The sequence below is a fragment of the Salmo salar genome, chromosome 09, assembly GCF_965601325.2.
Source record: "Salmo salar chromosome 09, fSalSal1, whole genome shotgun sequence".
Classification (NCBI taxonomy): domain Eukaryota; kingdom Metazoa; phylum Chordata; class Actinopteri; order Salmoniformes; family Salmonidae; genus Salmo; species Salmo salar.
This window is the reverse complement of record NC_138299.1, coordinates 123246312-123265805: the sequence shown is the minus strand read 5'-3', so window position 1 is coordinate 123265805 and position 19494 is coordinate 123246312. Positions and strand designations below refer to the sequence as shown.

Sequence of the window (19494 nt, the reverse complement as noted above, 5' to 3'; positions counted from 1 at the left end):
GACTTTTCATAGCAAGTTAGGAGAACTTACGCAGCAGGTTAGGATAATTAACGTAGCAGGTTAGGATAATTAGGTTAAGTTTAGGAAAAGAGTTAGGGTTAGCTAAAAAAAATATATATAAAAAAAAAATCAACTTTTGACGTTAATTTGACAAAATCTGTATCCTTTCTAGCATTGACCTAGTTGTCCCCGACACCACCTCTTTCTTTATCATGTGACATTTATTTTATACTCTCTTTGCCGGAGAAAATCAGTTCATCCAATCGCGTTTCGAGAGGGGCGGCTCGTTTTCTCAACATTTGACAGGGATGATTCTGATCCTCGTGACGTCACCCGATACCCTGCGCTCCTACAGTCAGTCAGCGAAGGGATGCTCTGAACGAAAGATTGCAGCATCTTTCCTGAGAGACTACAAACAATTCGCATCTCCCTCTAGCTTTGTATCCATTCTCGGCATTCTCTTCCCTTTGGACCCTCCTGAAAACCCACCTCTTGCCCTCCAACTGCAGGGTGTCTTCATGCACGAAAGGAGGACCGGATAGAACACCATATTTTTATTTCAGCACTTTTCCTTTAGCTTTATTTATTTAACCTCTTTGTCGTCTGTATATTTTTGTTTTGATCTTTTATTTTCTTGACGATTGCCTAACCGCAATACGGAGAGGAGCGCCATCGTTCTCCATTGTCTGATAGGAATACGCGCTTTATTGCAGTGGAGTAAAATAACACATGAAGAAATTAATGGAAGATTAAATTAGCCTACTTTCTACAACACGTTTATAGTATCTGGAACGGGACATCATATATCTGTTCATTGGATCTTTGTTGAGGTTACGTTCCATACGCAGCGCAAGCATCGTCTTCCTCCGTTAGAACAAATAACCCATACTCTGCGTAGCATCTCGGTGTTCTCTGAAAAGGCGAGGATAACGCGCAAGATATTTCATTTGCAAGAATATACGCATTTTCGATTTCTGAATCGCTTCGTCTTTTTGAAGACATTTTTTTTCAATAGGCTTCGTAGAATAAAGGGAAAAACGCATTTTCACCCAACCGACTTTAAAAATGATGGCCGGCGGGGCAGTACAACAAAACGGGATTTTCTTGAATCCTCACCATCACAATCAACAGCCGCACATGGAGTCGGATCCCCCCGATTCGCGTAAAAGACCGCTAGAGACCCCAACCGAGGCTAGCAGCACTAAACGCACAAACACGGGAGGTAAGTAAAAGATGTGGATGCGAGGGATTATCTCGAATGTGTGAAGCCAGTTTATCCTTATGCGCACACTTGGGTAGCACCGAAAAAGGGAAAGGATGGCAGGTTGATTATTATCTTGATGTAGCATGGCTCAACATAGCACTAAAACTAGTGTTATTTACTGATGTATAAAGCAACATTTCAAATATATTGCATCTTGTTGTAGTCTTTTTTCATTGCATCTATTTACAAAATAAGGAAAATCCTTTGTGTTGATGGAATGTGTACAATGAAGGGGGTGAGTGAGAGGGTGCTGATTTGGAGGGAACCCTCAGGTCTCATGTACACTCTTAGAAAAACAAAGGTGCTATCTTGAACCTAAAAGGGTTATTTCATTCATATTTTATTTCACCCGTTTTGAGTTTTACGCAAAGGAAATTGTGGATGTCCAAAATAACAAAACAGTCTCGAAACTACAAACAACTGAAAAACATTCCATTGTTGACCGCGCTCACATCCCTTGCTTTGTGACGTGTACTCGTGTGATAGTCGATAATCTGTCACATAGGCTAGGTTACTCTAGTCTCTTTGCGTGCATTTGCTCAAGAAGACAGTAACGTTCATACAGACACCATTAGTAGTAGGCCTTAACACAGGAGCTAACAGTATATGTCGCCATTTCAGTGCAACATTGTCATCTGCTATTATGCAGTCACTGCTTATGCATCATTGTCATTGTAGCATTAAAAAAATACTGCAACTCTCATTAAAAGAAAGACTACATTGCCATTGAATACATTCCAATCATGGTTATGTTCACTGGTTGGATCAAACATGGATGTCACTGTAGGTAATCACCATTTGGTTTTTGTTTACATGCTGTCATGCACCAAGGATTATCATCCTCTACTGGCATTATTACTATACCATTAGTATTTACTTATCCTGTCTTCGTGGACTTTTGATACGCCTACAAAACATTTTTGAAGGTAAAAAAATAGTTTTAGAATAGGCATTTTAGGGTGGCACACCTACCTACCACACACATAACAATATCATGATATTGTATACAACCAGAAATAAGCATATAGTGACCAAAAAAGTGATTTCCCATAATGCACTGCAATGGTTAAATGCTGTCAAGGAAATTAAGTGAGACAGCTTTGTTAAAAGGAATCGATGCACAGCTGCACATATCTAAAAACCATGCAGCACTCTTGGGAGACATTACCAACACACACATCTCATCCATTTGACCAAATGAAATGTCTGTGATTATGAGAACAGCTAGAGTACAGTAGCCACACTTTCCCATGGAGTATTGTAGTCAACAGACACCCAGTCAAAATATTTACACACGCACATCTACTCAATGAGATTGTTTTTGTTTACACATTGTAATTACTGTCTCGGAAATTATATAAAGAGCAATATCCTGGAAAGATACAAGCTTGATAAGAATACATTATAAAGGCTCGTACATGCTTAACGAGTAAAGCGTTATAGCAGTCGGTTATATCGAGTTCAGTGTTACCAACCACTTCAATAGCTTGATGTTTTAATATTTGCATCACACACAAACATTCAGAAATGGTTAACTAAAGCTTCACTGAGACCTTTCTAAATAATACCCTCATGATCATAATACCCAAAAGTGATTGACTGTGTTCTATAGCAGAGCAACCATTGATACTGTATGTAGGCTAGCTGGCGGCCTGTCCATATTGGAGCCCAATAGCTTAATCAACAGGCCTCATGTGCAGGTTGTTTGTGGTTAAACAGAACCAGTAGTAGACTTCAGGACATTGAAGCTAGTTACAGGGGGGTACAGTACCTCATAATCATTTGTGATAACATTAGTTTTGCCACACACACACAATGTGCTTCCTCTTCCTGTATAGTGGCCTTCCTGCAGCCCCTTTTTGAAACTGAAGGCATTGTATTCCCTCACCAGGAATCACACTCTGAGGCACATGGTAAGAGAGACACTTTGATTTTGTTATTATTCTACTTTCTTTTGCTATTCGCTTACTAAATTACAATATTACTATAGCAGTTTGACAGTGATATGAATAGTTCCTAAAGAAAGGCAAAAATAGTCTGAAGACTACAATAACCCAATCTTGTCTGAAACTATTTTGGAAAACCTTTAAATCTGATTTCACATTTTCGGCCTACATCTTTTGTTGAACTAAAGATATCTCAATTCATAAGCATCTTATGTATATGGACTATCATGGAAGCTTTGATTCTAAGCATATCATCTGCAAAAAAATGTAGGCATATATTTAAGTTTTATATAATTAAGTCCATAGCATCCATTTTCATGTTAACCTGCCATGCTTATTTTGCCATGCTATTCATATTTGTGGAATTTAACGAGCTATCATATTTATAATATTTGCATATCTATTGGATATATTGTGTATATTCAATTGGTTGTTTATAATTTCATAATTAACATGATCACCTTCGTTCCCTTTGCATGAAATTGTTAAAGGGGGGATTGATTGGGAATGACGATAAAGTAGATTAGACATAGTTGAACCTCAATGAATGTTGTGTTCTCTAAATATTGTGTACTCTACTGAATGTTCATCTCTGTCTGAGAGTGCTTTGTGCTGTAGTCTATAGAGGCTGTAAATCATGATTATATGTTACATAAAGGTGACATTCTTATCAGGGGGAAAATCACTGACTCCCTTGGTTTGATTTATTTTACAATCCAGATGCTTGACTTGCTCCCACTGCATACCCATGGGACGCATATTAAGATAGGTCTTCAGCCCAACTCCCCTCTTATAAATAAAAACATTATATTCCCCTCTTATAAATAAAAACATTATATTCCCCTCTGTCCACTATAATATGATATGTAGAAGTCATTTCGTAAATGGATGGACTGGCACCAAAGTGGCTTTAGTGGATAGTGGTGAGGAGGCCTTCTAATGCCCTTGCCAAATGACGTGACGAGACTGTAAATAGGTCCAGGGAGGGGGGACAGAGAGGGGGTGCGAGGATGACGAGCACCCAGACGAGCTAATGATGGGAGGGGGGGGGGGGGTGATGATTCCCCAACCCTCCCCCTCTGGCAGATACCATACACAGCACTGAGCCGTCGGTCTATAGGACAGGGCCTTTGATGTTATCGATCGCATCGCTAGTGTTTTGTGATGCTTTCCCCTCCGGAGCTGAGCACCTCTCACGCATGCTTAAGTGACTTACCTTCCCTGGATTGAACCTTTGGTGCTGAGGAGAATGCGTCACACTTTCACAGAGTGAAAAACCCCAAAAGAGAGCAGAGCTGGTTTTTATAGAGGCTTTGCATAAACATTTGCAAATTGATTTGTCAATGATGTTGAAGGAGCACTATGAACAAAGAGCAAATGTAAGCTTTGCCCATCGCCTACCAATCTCGTAGCCACCTAGTGTGTGTTAGCCCGGGCTGTTGTAGCCGAAACACTTCTCTGCGGCATGGCTGTTTTTCAGCTGAGTGTTTCTAGGCAGCACGGCGCTCTCTTTCTCTCCATCCATGCTAATCATGGCTCTCCTTCAGCCCATCACGACTGCTCCCTCTTCTCAACCTCCACCCACCTCCTCATCAATCGCCAGCTGCCATTGACTACCTACCCCCAGCAACCGCATGCAGCCGTGTCTGCCCATCGATTACCATGAACATGAAGGGGGAGCTGCTTCTTCTTCTTCATCATCTGTTTTTTGTTTTTTTAAAGCACTGCGTCAAAGAAAAAAAAATCCCATTGTATAGGGCGGGGTTTGGGTTGGGGCGGTTGAAATGGTGGCTTACAATTGGGTGCAGGAGTCGCCTGTCTCCTCCAGCGGGTTGTTGAGTGGAGGAGAGGCCTCGCGATGAATATGGATGAGAGCGATGAAAAGAGCGATGCAGAGGGGAAGATCTAGCCCCCTCTCGAAAAAGCCGTGCTCGACGAACAATGCACAGCGCCTTTCACACACTCACGCGCTGGAGAAGGAGTGCCACTCAGTATGGGCATTAGCGTAGTTCAGATAGCCGTGTCCGGAAAGGCTCAAAAGTGGACACTAGAAGGGGGGACATTTTGAAAAGGCTACACACTGGTTAGACCAAACCGAAACACATTAAGCGCCTGGCTACATAAGAAACAGAGGACAGCCACTAGGAGGTTCATACAGATTAACTGGTGACCTTGAAAACACTCCCAGACAACAGAATGGCTACAGATGTGAAATACTTTTTATTTTGTCTTATTCATGTTCTAGGGTTGACTCAGAGTAGCTCCCATATAGAACCAAGACAGGTGGTTGTCCACTAACTGGTTTGGAGATTTAACTTGAACAAAAGGAGTGGAGGGTGAGTCCAAGGCCCGCTCCCCCACACAATCTCCCCAGCTTAAGTGAATTGCATTTTTCCAACACCCCATTGCTTTAGCCTAGCCCAGAAGCCCACCCAGCCGCCGACATCAGATCTCCAGGTTTGAACCGTCCAGGCTGATGGAGCCTATTCTGGGCTCCAGGACTCCTGGGAGCCCCTAGCAACAGATTGCTGTGTTTACAAACTAGTTTATTATGTCAGATGCCTATTCATTATTTATTGGAGCTACCCCTTACATACACACATAATGACACACACACACACACACCCTCGAACGAATGACACTGATCCAACGCCAAGCATACTAGGAGTAAGACATGCGGGATGCATTCTGACCTAGCTGGCTCACTTTGTTGTTTTCCCAATAGAACACATTGGGAGTGGTGAGTTGGAAGCATTTATCTAAAACACGCATATGCACGCATACACAAACACGCATAAAAACACACACACATAGAATAGGTGACTGATTTTCCTCCATTAAAGGGGCACTTCGGGATGTTGGCAATGAGGCCATTTATCTACTTCCCCAGAGTCAGAGTCATGGATACCATTTTCATCTCTCTGTGTCCAGTAAGAAGGAAGTTAGAGGTAGTTTCGCAAGCCAATGCTAACTAGCATGCTAGCAGATATCCATAGACTTCCAGTCATTGCGCTAACGCTAGTTAGCAATTGCGCTAGCACTAGTTAGCAACTTCCTTCAAACTGCTCGCAGAGACATAAAAATGGTATCCACAAGTAGATAAAGGGTCTCATTGCCAAAATCTTGAAGTATCTTTTTGATACCAGTGACAAGTGAGGGGAAATGACTGTGTTCCTGCAGAAACTGTAGCTGCTGGGATGTGTCCCTGTTTTTGTTGTGTGAGAGGAAAGAAAACAAAGACCCTTGGCAACCAGGAACCACAATCCTGATGCCTAACATCTGCTTAGGGCGGATCACATCTCTTTCAGGTCTATGCTCATTTAAATCAATCCATCCACAGTCCTCACTGGGATGTATCAGACAATTATTTAAAACTCACAACAGTTCAGCACAAAGCATCTTCTCACAAAACGTACTAATTCAATCTGAGGATCTTGTGCCCTAGCCTGACTAGGCTATTTTCTGACAGCGTCGGGGAAATATATCTGACAGGGTTAGAGCAATTGGTTTTATGTTACCTATCAGAGATCGATGTAGAATGCGTGCTGATTGTCTAGACAGGAGTAGCCGAGCAACTGTGCACAGTCATCATGCTTGATTAGTACGGGCTGCATGCAGGTTTATCATCTGAGCGACCGGGACTCGCCATGATACAGGCAAATCTGTATAACAAAATATTAAAGACAGAGACAATTAGAAAATAATTTCTATGTATAAAAGTGACCCACTGTGTATGAAAGGTGTGTGTTTACAGTTTATGAGATGTTTATATGGATATACAGTATGTATGTATGTATGTATGTATGTATGTCCACCTGTCTGTGTGTGTATTTGTGTGTGTGTGTGTGTGTACTTGTATTGTGTAGTTTGTATGAGGGTTCATGTGCAGCAGCAGAACCCGTTTGTGTTTGATATTATTTATTCATTCCATTATTAATTGAGGCTGGTTAAAAGTAGACCCATCCCAATCAAAACGAGGTCAGTCTTGGCTTTATTGGGAATCTGGGTCAGTGCAGAAGGCAGGCAGTTCTGCTGCTTCTTACACTCAGTGCAGGCAGGCTTACTGTCAGGCATTGCTGTGCGGGAGAAAACAATGCTATAACTTGCTTTAAAAGGCCGTCCCAGCTCTGTGCATGATTTCATTGCTATGACCTTACTCCCAGTTAGAATGGAAAGTATCGTATTTCCTCCTTGTGTAAAGCGCTCTCTGTATATCACCCTTGGGTGGGTTCAACAGACCAGGTCCCAGATGGTGCCAATGGTGCAATTTTATGATTTGGTGTCACAGCTGTCGAAAGGATCGGACCAAAGTGCAGCGTGGTTGTAGTTCCACATTTTATTAAAGCCGTGAAACTTTTGCAATACACAAATTAACTGAATTTACAAAAACAACAAACCGTGACACAGAGCGAAACAAACACTACTCAAAAGATAATCACCCACAAAACCCAGGAAGAAAAAACCCTACTTAAATATGATCTCCAATCAGAGGTAACGAGGACCAGCTGCCTCCAATTGGAGATCAACCCAAAAAAAACAACAACATAGAAATATAAAAACTAGAACTTAAACATAGAAATAGAAAACGTAGAAAAACACAAAACACCCCCTGACCTACTCTACTATAGAAAATGACAGCTTACTATGGTCAGGACGTGACATTTGGAGAATGCTGAGGAGAACAGCAGTGCTTAGAAAACTATATTTCTAACAAACAGACACTTTGCACACACACACACACACAGCCATCCACCCACAAACAAACAGTCACAGAAAACACAACAAATGGGGGTGCATCGATTAATGAGATTATAACAGGACCAGTGAGTGTTTTGATGAAAGATAATGAACTCTCTTAATTATCTGCTGATTTCCCCAGCTAGGCCAAAACCTCTTATGTCTGCCTGCTTGCACCCCTCTCACCATCTCCCTCAACCAACGCTCTATAAGGTACTCAGTGTTCTTCGTTAGAAATAGCATGACACTCCTGAACACATGCTAGGAAGTCATCAATACACATGCAAGAGATGTCGCTATTTTATTGCAACTCAAGTCAAAGTGTGAGTGTAGCCATCATTATAAGCTAACACTCAAAAGGCAATTGTGTCAGAACTCATGACACCCCACCACCTTCTCCACATCTTGCACAGTGGATTGATTTCTGTTGCGTTAGTATGGAACAGGTATTATGGCATGTTCCATCCGTAGCGTAGCTTGCACATCAACAGTGCATGTGTGTCGTGAAGTGACACAAAACCATGCCCTCGTAATAATAATCCTATTTATATCTGCCGCCTTGGGGGAGGCAACCTGGATAAATTGTGGTGGAATATTAAGAGAGGAGGAGAGGACTGGTTGAGATACTGGGATACAATGTCACCTTAACCCTTCAAACTACCAACATATTTTACATACGCGTATTACCAACTTGGGTCATTTTGACCCCAAGAAGAAACTATTGGAAAAAGCAACAATCATAGAAAAATATCAACGTAATTATTTTTAGATATTAGTTTTTTTACCAAAACAGACTGTTATTTTAGAAAATGTACAGTTCATTAGCATCTGTAAAACTGAAATAAAAAATGGCAGTTATACACATCCACAGGAACACTAAAAAGCAGATTCACCATAATTTGATTGTAGTATCATTCAGTTAAGTAAATATTAATTGTGTCATATTTGTGGTAAAAATGTCTGTCATTTAAAGGAACAGTACACCAAAATTTGAAATATGCTACATTTTGGGGACAAAATGGAATTCACCCATTGATCCTGAGAGACATATGGCTAAGTTTTCTTCATTTATTTACCCCACAGCCAGCATTAGCATTACTGCTAGTGAAACAATGGGAGTGGTAGGGCCTCTGGCAGGATGCTTCAAAAACCATACCCAAATCCTCAAAGTCACTTCAAAATAAATGTTATAGCAACCAAAATACCATAACAAGTTTATTAAAGGAATTCTAGTATTTATATTTATTTATTATTACCTTGTCTGTCACGTCCTGTAAGATGTTATTTTCTATGGTAGAGCAGGTCAGCCTGCCCACAGGGGGTGTTTTGTGTTTTGTTCTATGTTTTCTATATCTATGTTTAGTTCTAGTTTTCTATTTCTATGTTGTTGTTTTTTGGGTTGATCTCCAATTGGAGGCAGCTGGTCCTCGTTGTCTCTAATTGTAGATCATATTTAAGTAGGGGTTTTTCTTCCTGGGTTTTGTGGGTTATTATATTTTGAGTAGTGTTTTGTCATTTCAGTTATTTATGTATTGCAAAGTTTCACGGATTTAATAAAATGTGGAACTACAACCACGCTGCACTTTGGTCCGCTCCTTTTGACAGCTGTGACATTGGCAGCTCGGGGATTTGATTTTTGCAACCTTTCGGTTACTAGTCCAACGCTCTAACCACTAGGCTACGCTGCCGCCCCATATAACAGTTTCCATAGAATAACTATTTTTCGGAGAATACACACCAATACAGCACTATGTGTACTTTCAGAGGGGAGCTAGCTGGTTTCTGTATTATAATTCTACCAAGCATTCATACCACTGACATACTGTTTTGACTGCAACTAACTAAGGTAATTTAGATTTTGTACAGGGTCATTTTATATTATTTTATTTTACCTTTATTTAACTAGGCAAGTCAGTTAAGAACAAATTCTTATTTTCAACGACAGCCTAGGAACAGTGGGTTAACTGCCTTGTTCAGGGGCAGAACGACAGCTCGGGGATTCGAACTTGCAACCTTTCGGTTACTAGCCCACCGCTCTAACCACTAGGCTACCCTGCCGCCCCATGTGTAGTTACAACATGCCTAGTTACAACATGTTATAACCATAGGCAAGTACATAAGGTGCTCCATATCTGCAGGTGATCTGTCTATCAGGTTAAGATCACTTCAACAGGTCCCCCTCCACCTTCTGAGGATTTGTCTAGCTTAATATTATGTCTCTGGAGAAACCAAAGAAATCGTTTTTTAGATTTGCCCTAGAACAGGGATCTCCAACCCAGTTCCTGGAGAGCTACCCTTCTGTCGGTTTTCCTTTCAATCCCTGTTGTAACTAACCTGGTTCAGTTTTTTAACTAGCTCATTATTAGAATCAGGTGTGTTAGATTTGTGTTGAAGCTAAAACCTACAGGACAGTAACTCTCCAGGAACAGGAGAGGGATTCAGAACATATCTGATTTCTGTATTACAGTTCTATCAAGTATTTACACCATTGGCAGACTTTGTATACCATTGGCAGATTTTTATATTCACAAAAATAAGGTAATTTTGGTTTTGTACACTAGCTCATTACGATACGTGGTATAAAAAAGTACAATTTTAGATGAGTACATGGGGAGCTGTATCTCTGCAGATGATCTGTCTATCTCGTCAAAATCACTGATACAAGTCCCCCTCCACCCTCTGGTGGCATGGATAACTTGTAATTATGTCCCCAGAGAAACCCAAATTAAAATAAAAGTCCTATCTATTCAATTTCTACAGGTGGAAAAATATGTGTTTTTGGCTGGGGTCAAAATGATCCCAAAGGACTTACATTTTTTTAAAGTCCATATTAAACAATTATTTAGATTTATTAAGAAAAGGTTGATTGACAAATTCATAAAATTAGAAATCAAATTTAGAATAGAATAAACCACCTTTGGGTTATGGTCAAAAGTATGACTATGAGGTCAAAATGACCCAAGTCGGTAGTTTGAGGGTTAAAGTCCCAGTCAGGGAAGAGGCTATAGACCTTAAAGTCACAGTCAGGCAAGAGGCTATAGACCTTAAAGTCACAGTCAGGCAAGAGGCTATAGACCTTAAAGTTACAGTCAGGCAAGAAGCTATAGACCTTAAAGTTACAGTCAGGCAAGAAGCTATAGACCTTAAAGTTACAGTCAGGCAATAAGCTATAGACCTTAAAGTTACAGTCAGGCAAGAAGCTATAGACCTTAAAGTCCCTGTCAGGGAAGAGGCTATGGCCGGTTGCTGGCTTAAGGCTTCCTCATGCTTCGGTTCGGCGAAGTGTGCTTGACTGTTTGAAAAACTAGAAAAAAGCGACAATAGAACTGTTTCTCCATCTTGAGATGCCATAGCCAGTATACACTTCCTCAAACTAGTCATTCATTTTGACATTTTTGCGAAGATCTTAGTCGCACAATTTTACATCTAACTAAGATGTTTGGTGCAGTATTTCTCAAGTGAATTTTTTTCTCATGAAAACGAGTCGTCTATCGTTGAATGGCAACAAACACTTGATTGAAGAATCCCTACCGTTGACCAATCACTGAACTGTTTTGGATAGGAAGCATGTGGACGCTTCGGCAGGCAGGTAGCCATCGCCATACAGAACAAAGGCACTTTTGTGCCGAAAGGGGGTGGGTAGCTTTGTTTCCTCTCTGCTACTAAACCCCCCATTTGCCCACTTTGAAGCAACGCCTTCATGTCTTCAAGCTTTTGATGTTTCAGTTGTGTTCCTACTACAGTAGCCTGTGTGTCTTCTTGTTTTGTCCTATATCCAAGGAGGGTGGGCGGAACAACAGGAGCTGAGAGCAGTGTACAAGTTTTCTGTTATTTATACAGTAGTTTTGAAACTGGCCAAAGTGTAAGGGACATTTATGGAAACCAGAATGTAGGGGTTGATGGTGTAAATATGGGAGTATGGTTATGCAATGTGTGACTGTGTTTCCAAAAGCATTACATCTATTTGATTAGATTTAACAAATCCCATAGCCCTTTATTAATAACGGTCTGCCAAGATGATGACAAAGAGCAGATACTTCTGTGAAACACAAAAATGAGATTAAATCAATTTGTGAAATGATTTACAGCTGTAAATGCATAGAAAGAGGATAGTTGTTGTGGATTGTTGTCATAATCTAATCAGGCACTAAGATGATTTTCTGTAGAGTTTAAGGATGCCTGAAAGATGAATGGATAGGTTGAGGGGGAGAAGGGGGGGGGGACTGTGCAAAACAGAGATGGATGATAGTGGCTGTGCGATTTTAGTACAGGTAGATTGATTACCTGAGTGTAGTACATTCTGACTTTCTTTTTCTGTTACCTGCCTGCAGAGGAAGGTGAGTACTTCCTGAAGGTGCTGATCCCCAGCTATGCGGCCGGCTCCATCATCGGCAAGGGAGGACAGACCATCGTCCAGCTGCAGAAAGAGACCGGCGCCACCATTAAACTGTCCAAATCCAAAGACTTCTACCCAGGTGAGTGCTCGTTGACCAGGGCAATATTTCAGTCAATGACGCTGTATTTTAGAGATCTTTCAATATAAATTCGCTTATTTTAGGAGTCTCCTGTATGTATTTATTTTCTGACCTCTGCCCCTCAAAGAGGCTTCCCCTTTCCCAGACGTGTTGTGTCTGGAACCTGATTCCACTGGGTAACAGACATGGCCTCTGTCAGGGCTCAGGTTTCATGCAGCCGTGGATCACATAGGAACATGCGAGTGAACACAGAGTCAAGTTCACCACAGATACAGGATTAAAGGGTTAGTTTAAGGTGAAATTGTATTTGCCTAAACTCTTAATTCCCTCATGACATGACGTTTTTGCACGGCTAGACACATGAGATGCGCCTCAGCTGTGTGCCCAGCCTGTCAGTGAAGCAGCTTTTGTGCTCGATGAGAATTTGCTCTGAACAACACAGGCAAGAAGGGATACATTGAAATTATGAGATGAACCTATCACTGTACATGTTATATCTCAATCACACTCAACGGGATTCTTGTCTGGACATGTGAAATTGGAGAAGGTGCAATCAGTTTCAGATGTTGGGCTCCTTGTTAGAAGAGCATTGTAATTCCCTGTACATCCTTCTACTGCTAGCCCTGTCAACAGAACAGGCCATCTCTGTTGTATCTCCTCTCCCTGGGACTCAAGACCCCATACTCCAGCCAGCTAGAGCAGATGCAAGGTGTGAGAGCCCATCCACCCTCGACCCTCCCAAACATCCCAAACCCTCCTCCCTTATTGGAATTGGCAGTAACTAGTGATCTGATGTTGAGAACGGCCTTGTTGAGATAGAGAGTGAAAAGGACCACAGAAAGAGGGAGGAAAAGAGTGAAAGGGAAATAAAAGAAAGAAAATGAAAGAGATGGCTGTAAAGGCCCTTTTCTGTCGTCTTGGGGGAGTGCGGTGGGAAGGGGGGGGTTATGGAGGTGGGGGGGGTAAAGAGGAACTGTGTAGGGGGAGGGGGGTGTCCTTCCTCTGCACTGAAGGAGGCATCTGTATGCAAATGAGCACCGGCGCTGCTCTTCCTGGCTGACAAATCAAAAGGTCCACCTGCTGCGATGTCCCGTCTGGGGTTCCACCAGCGGGGCACGGAGGGAGGCGCTGGGCAAGGTGGGTGGCGTGGGGAATGATGGGGAAAAAAGTAGAATCAAGCCAGAAAGAATGGCTGTGTAGTGCTTGAGACTCTGTCCCACAGCACAAGACGTGCTCCTTCAATTCATCCTGGGATAGTGCCTCACCAGCATTTCATTGCCAACCAATTAGTTGGCCACAGCAGTATTGGGCCAAGACAGGCAACATTCATTATTATAGGAGCCAAGATTTATTAGATACAGCCCCTTGCAAATATAGGCCCCTGCGACGTTTACTGGAAAGTAGCGACCATATTTTATTGCGACCTTGCGTCGGCAGAGTGGAGGCCCGCTGCTCTATTTTACAAGGGCTGAAAAAATGTCGTTTTTGAAAAAAAGATCTCTGTATGACAGCATCATTGCTCATACCTGCAGGTGTCTGGGCCTATAGGGAGATAAGGTAAAGGATGCTGCAGCCACTCATGTCATCCATTACTCTTTCTTTGGGGATCACAAGTGGAATAAAGATATTAAGACATTAGCTATCGCACCCGGAGTGCAATTGGAAATGATCAGGCTTTTCTTTCTCATGCTGTATGTGATATTGAAGTTTGAGAAATGCTAGAAACTGATTAAGAAAGTCAACGTCAACATTTGTAATTTCATGCCCTCAGATGGCAATTAGCCTCAAGGTGCTATATGCTCATTCACTTTCATATGTTAGCTACCGACTAAGGAATACAAGAAGATAGCTAGGTGTTTTCCAGTCCAATTATCATCCAGGTGATGAGCTTACTTGTTCTGGGTCACCTGTCCAGTTTTTGGAAGCTAATGTCTCCAGAGACTGTAAGTAGGTCAAGAGAACGGTGGTGGCGTCTCTTCCCTCCTTTAATATGAGGACCATTTTTCTTCATATTTGGGAGATACAAATGCTTATTTACACATGGTTCATAAAGACCACAGCCTTTACATGCCTTTGACCCATGAACCCACCTACAGGTTACCACCGACAAATTGTTTGCCCCTGTGACACCCCATCCCTTAGGATGCCCTCCCAGTATGACATCACCACAGGGACTGTTTAATGGGGTTCAAAGGTGATGGTGGAAGAATAAAGAACTCTCCTTTTAAGCGAGAGACAGTCCCCGCCATCTTGTCGTTTGTTCCTAAACGTGGACTCCCTCCACGTTTAGTTTGTCCCGACCAACCGCTCACTGATCTTCCCCTGTCCCTCCGTATCGCTGGAGCGTGGCTCCATATTGAAGCTTTGTCTTAATCCTCTGCCATGATTGCAGTTTTCAGTATTTAATACCTAGCCAAACCCTCCAGCCCCCCCCCCCCCCCCCCCCACCAAAGCATTATCAACATCACTGATTTCTCCCTTCCAAGCCGCTTAGGCTCTAAGCTTTTTGACTGAAAGATGAAAAGCCGTAATATTACATATCCAACTCGTCTGGCTGAAATGAGTTTCCTGTTTGTTTTCATTTACGGTCTATTTCCAAGACGAATCATTATTACCGTCTGTGGTTTAATTCAGTTATTCAGTTAATTCAGTATATCATCTAAATCCAATGTGATGTTGATTCTGACTGAATTTCAGAAATATTGTGATGAATGTATAGTTTGATGTGCTGTGCTGCCTAAACAAGACCTTCACTATTAATATGAAGTTAGGTTGTCATGATCTAGACTGCCCTTTCCCTTTTCATTTCTGGTCAGCCATGTTCCAGGAAGTAGTTTTATTCCAGGAAGTGATGCTCTTCAGGGGAGTAGTTAGATATGGGATGGGGCATTTTAAGGCTAATGGTAGAAGGATACCACTATTTTGACTGTCTTTTCAAGTGATTCTCTGTGAACTCACACCTAGAGACAGGCCAGTTTGATTGGGTTGAGACAGCGGTGCCATGAACTGTTAATGATTTCTGTCATTGATTACCTTTAGAAAACATAGAAAATGTTCCCATATCCACCATTCCCAACATTATGCCATTGGCATACATGTAAAGCTCACAGGAGGTTGGTGGCACCTTAATTGGGGAGGACTTGTGGTAACGGCTGGAGCGGGATGGTGGAATGGTATCAAATACATCAAACATATGATTTGATGCCATTCCATTTGTTCCAGCCATTATTATGAGCCGTTCTCCGCTCAGCAGCCTCCACAAATGCAGCAATTGTCATTTTAATACACTCCATCTCCATTTTAAAACAATATCATAAAACCCACAGCACATGGCTGATGCTAGGTCAATGCTATGTAGCTATACTCAGTGCCTGTGTGCATGTCAGCCTAGTATGTAGAGGGTCTTTGTTGAGCAGCAGTAGTGACAGCGTTGCCAGTAGTAGAGGATCACAGGCTGGTGACAGGGTGTCCCGCGTCACCGTGGGGACAGAGAAGGTCCCCTTGATCCCACTGGCTTTGTTTTTGTTTTCCATCATGTGTGACGTCACCGTCAAGCCAACGAATGGCCGACTGCCTGAATAATCCTCTGTGCCAGTCAGTGCCTGAGCGATCACTGCGTAGTCTACCATGCCACCATGGGGCTGTCACGTCACAGGCAGGCAGTACACAGGAGCACACAGGAGCACACAGGAGCACAGGGAGGATTAGAATGATGATGATTAAACTACTACTTATCAGCCTCATCATCCACATTATCTTCACCAGGTTATTGTTTTGATTTGAATGGTTTTCTGGGATTATCAAAATGGCCTTTATTGACTGTACGACAGCTATTTTTGGGATGTATTCAGTTTGCTGGACATTTTGTATGCTTCCTGGTCCACTCTATCACCCAGCTGACTTGTGTAACTAACCCAGAGGCCGCACTCACCTCTGCTACAGCCTGCATCAGGCCACATCAATCACCCTGCCCAGCCAAGAAAGGCATGGCTAATCAATCTAAGAGCCACATCCAGAGTGGAGTGCAGGACATTGTAGCTACCTGCAGACATGCATTCACCCCAATCTCCCTTCTTCCCTCCTACCCTTTGCAGCGATCTAATTTTGCAGCTCTCTCTCGCGCTCTCTCTCTCTCTTGCTCTCTCTCTCATTAGCTACCTCTATCGCTTTCGTCTTCCAAGTCTCCTCACTGTTTTGATCTCTCATTCATCTTGTATCCTTTGTTCTCTCTCTCCCAGATCTCTTCAGTCTCTAGGGTGCTGGAGCTTTGCCGGCTCCATGTGCTCCAACTTTTTAATCAGATGCTTCCTGCATGGTGAAATATGATTGTCTTCAACCCCCTACCCTCTGACTATCAAACACCCCCCGACAACCCAATCACTGCATAACCTCCGTTGATCTAACAGGCCTAAGTCTGTGTTTACTTCTGGAAATGAGAACTGTGACTAAGTGTGCAGAGAAAGGCTAAGGGAAGAGAGGCAGTCATCTTTTTCCACCCGGTGAGTTTTATCACACGGTTACTCATATCCCCCCCCAGACTCCCCTGCGCCACCACAGCCAGTCAGCCTGATAACTCACACCCTAGTTAGAGTAAAAATGGAGCAATGTTTTCGTAGAAGTGCTAGAATTAAAACCAAACGGGGGTATCATTCCAGTTGAAATTTTATGTCATGAAACAAGGTATTATTATTTTTTAAAGTCATGCAACAGGACTTGTTTAAAGCTCATTTTTCAAATATTCTCTCTGGGAAAAGAATGCAGGGGACAGTGAATCCAGTCATTATCTAATTTCTTTTAAGAATCTTTGAATAGGATCCTTTTCTGTGTCTAAATGGGGGATATCTGACCCTGTGAATTCCACTCCACAAGGCACCTGCCAATCACAACACCATCAGACCTGGCAACCAATCAGAATACACCTCTGTGGTTGCGGGCACTGCAGACAGGCCAGAGCTGTCCTGGGATTGGCTGTAGCCGGGCTGGCTGGCAGAGAAGGACAGGGGCTTTTGTTACAGGCCGATTATGTACGAGGGGAGTCGAAAATAGCCCGCCTCAATCATTCCTTTGTGCTGGCATGACAAAGCTCTGCCCCAGCTGTGCTGTCTCCTCTCTGGGACTATGCAACAACTGCTACTGCCTGGCCTAAAGAGGCCCAGACCTACATAGGACTAATCTGCACTAGAGCCTGTTTGTTGGAGGGTGTTAATGTAGGTATATTCATGTCTATGGTTGAATGCACAAGTAAAGATATAGCTCGGGGTTTTTTGAGTGAGTAGCTGTATGAATGGATGAGGTTTCTGAGAGAGAAGCTGTATGAGTGGATGAAGTGAAAGTGAAAGGAGAGAGGTGTGAGTAAATTAGAGGTGGGAATGTGTATGTGACAGATTGGGGGAACAGAGAGAATGGGAGGGAGAAAGGGAATGAGAGAGTGAAAGAGAGAGGGATGAAGGAAAGCAATATCCAGTGGACTGAATATCCACTGGACTGAATATCCAGTGGTTTCAATGGTCAATGATGGCCCCAAACTGTCAGGGACAATAGAGAGTGGTGGGCCACTATTAATGACAATAGAGTCTTTGACATTGTGACCGCTCAGCCCCTCAAGGGTGGGGGAAGGGGGGAGCGGATTGGTCTCCCATCTGCCTCAAGAGGGTCATGTCACACTGTGTGTGGTGTGTGGTGTGTGTGGTGTGGTGTGTGATGTAGTGTGTGTGGTGTGGTGTAGTGTGTGTGGTGTGGTGTGTGGTGTGGTGTGTGATGTAGTGTGTGTGGTGTGTGTGGTGTGGTGTAGTGTAGTGTGTGTGGGGTGTAGTGTAGTGTGTGGTGTGGTGTGGTGTAGTGTAGTGTGGTGTGGTGTGTGTGGTGTAGTGTAGTGTGTGTGGTGTGGTGTGATGTAGTGTGTGTGGTGTGGTGTAGTGTAGTGTGTGTGGTGTAGTGTGTGTGGGGTGTGGTGTGGTGTGGTGTAGTGTGTGTGGTCTGGTGTAGTGTGTGTGGTGTAGTGTGTGTGGTGTGGTGTGTGTGTGTAGTGTAGTGTAGTGTGTGTGGTGTGGTGTAGTGTGTGTGGTGTGGTGTAGTGTGTGGTGTAGTGTGTGTGGTGTGTGGTGTAGTGTAGTGTGTGTGGTGTGTAGTGTGATGTAGTGTGTGTGGTGTGGTGTGGTGTAGTGTAGTGTGTGTGGGGTGTGGTGTAGTGTAGTGTGTGGTGTGGTGTGGTGTAGTGTAGTGTGGTGTGGTGTGTGTGGTGTAGTGTAGTGTGTGTGGTGTGGTGTGATGTAGTGTGTGTGGTGTGGTGTAGTGTAGTGTAGTGTGTGGTGTGTGTGGTGTAGTGTAGTGTGTGTGGTGTGTGTGGTGTAGTGTGTGTGGTGTAGTGTGTGTGTGTGGTGTAGTGTAGTGTGTGTGGTGTGGTGTAGTGTGTGTGGTGTGTGGTGTAGTGTAGTGTGTGTGGTGTGTGGTGTAGTGTAGTGTGTGTGGTGTGGTGTGGTGTGTGTGGTGTGGTGTAGTGTGTGTGGTGTGTGGTGAGGTGTGGTGTGTGTGGTGTGGTATAGTGTGTGTGGTGTGGTGTAGTGTGGTGTAGTGTAGTGTGTGGTGTAGTGTGGTGTGGTGTAGTGTGGTGTGGTGTAGTGTGGTGTGTGTGGTGTGGTGTAGTGTGTGGTGTAGTGTGTGTGTGTGGTATGTGGTGGTGTGGTGTGGTGCAATGTAGTGTGGCGTGGTGTGGTGTAGTGTGGTGTGTGGTGTGGTGTGTGTGCAGGCAGGCAGGACTTTAGAACTGGACTACAGTTGTATCAGTTTTTGGATGTAATGCATTTGTTTGGTTGCTAGCTTGAGCTCATGTTTGGTTTTGTCGTATAAGTTTGATAGCTACAGTAATTCTACCAGTGGAGGCTGGTGGGAGGATCTATAGGAGCTATATGGAACCGTATCAAACAGATCAAACATATGGAAACCACATGTTTGACTCCGTTCCACTGATTCCATTCCAGTCATTACAATGAGCCTGGCCTGCTATTGCTCCTCCCACCAGCCTCCACTGAAACCTATTATCTAAGGAGATACAAATCCAGGCTTTCTAACTCAT

General features: G+C 43.1%; 1 protein-coding gene across 2 annotated transcripts in view; it reads left to right on the top strand.

Moving 5' to 3' along the window:
* Nucleotides 1-313: 313 nt before the first annotated feature.
* LOC106612696 (RNA-binding protein Nova-1) overlaps nt 314-19494 on the top strand; it is a 65799-nt gene continuing 46618 nt past the window's right edge. Inside the window, exons 1-3 of one of the 2 annotated variants that reach the window (XM_014214115.3) lie at nt 314-1222; nt 3103-3177; nt 12279-12422. In XM_014214115.3, the coding sequence (XP_014069590.1) occupies nt 1066-1222; nt 3103-3177; nt 12279-12422 (376 nt within the window). In that variant the 5' untranslated portion in view covers nt 314-1065. The remainder of the gene's footprint in view (nt 1223-3102; nt 3178-12278; nt 12423-19494) is intronic. The other variant, XM_014214116.3, reaches the window with a different exon arrangement.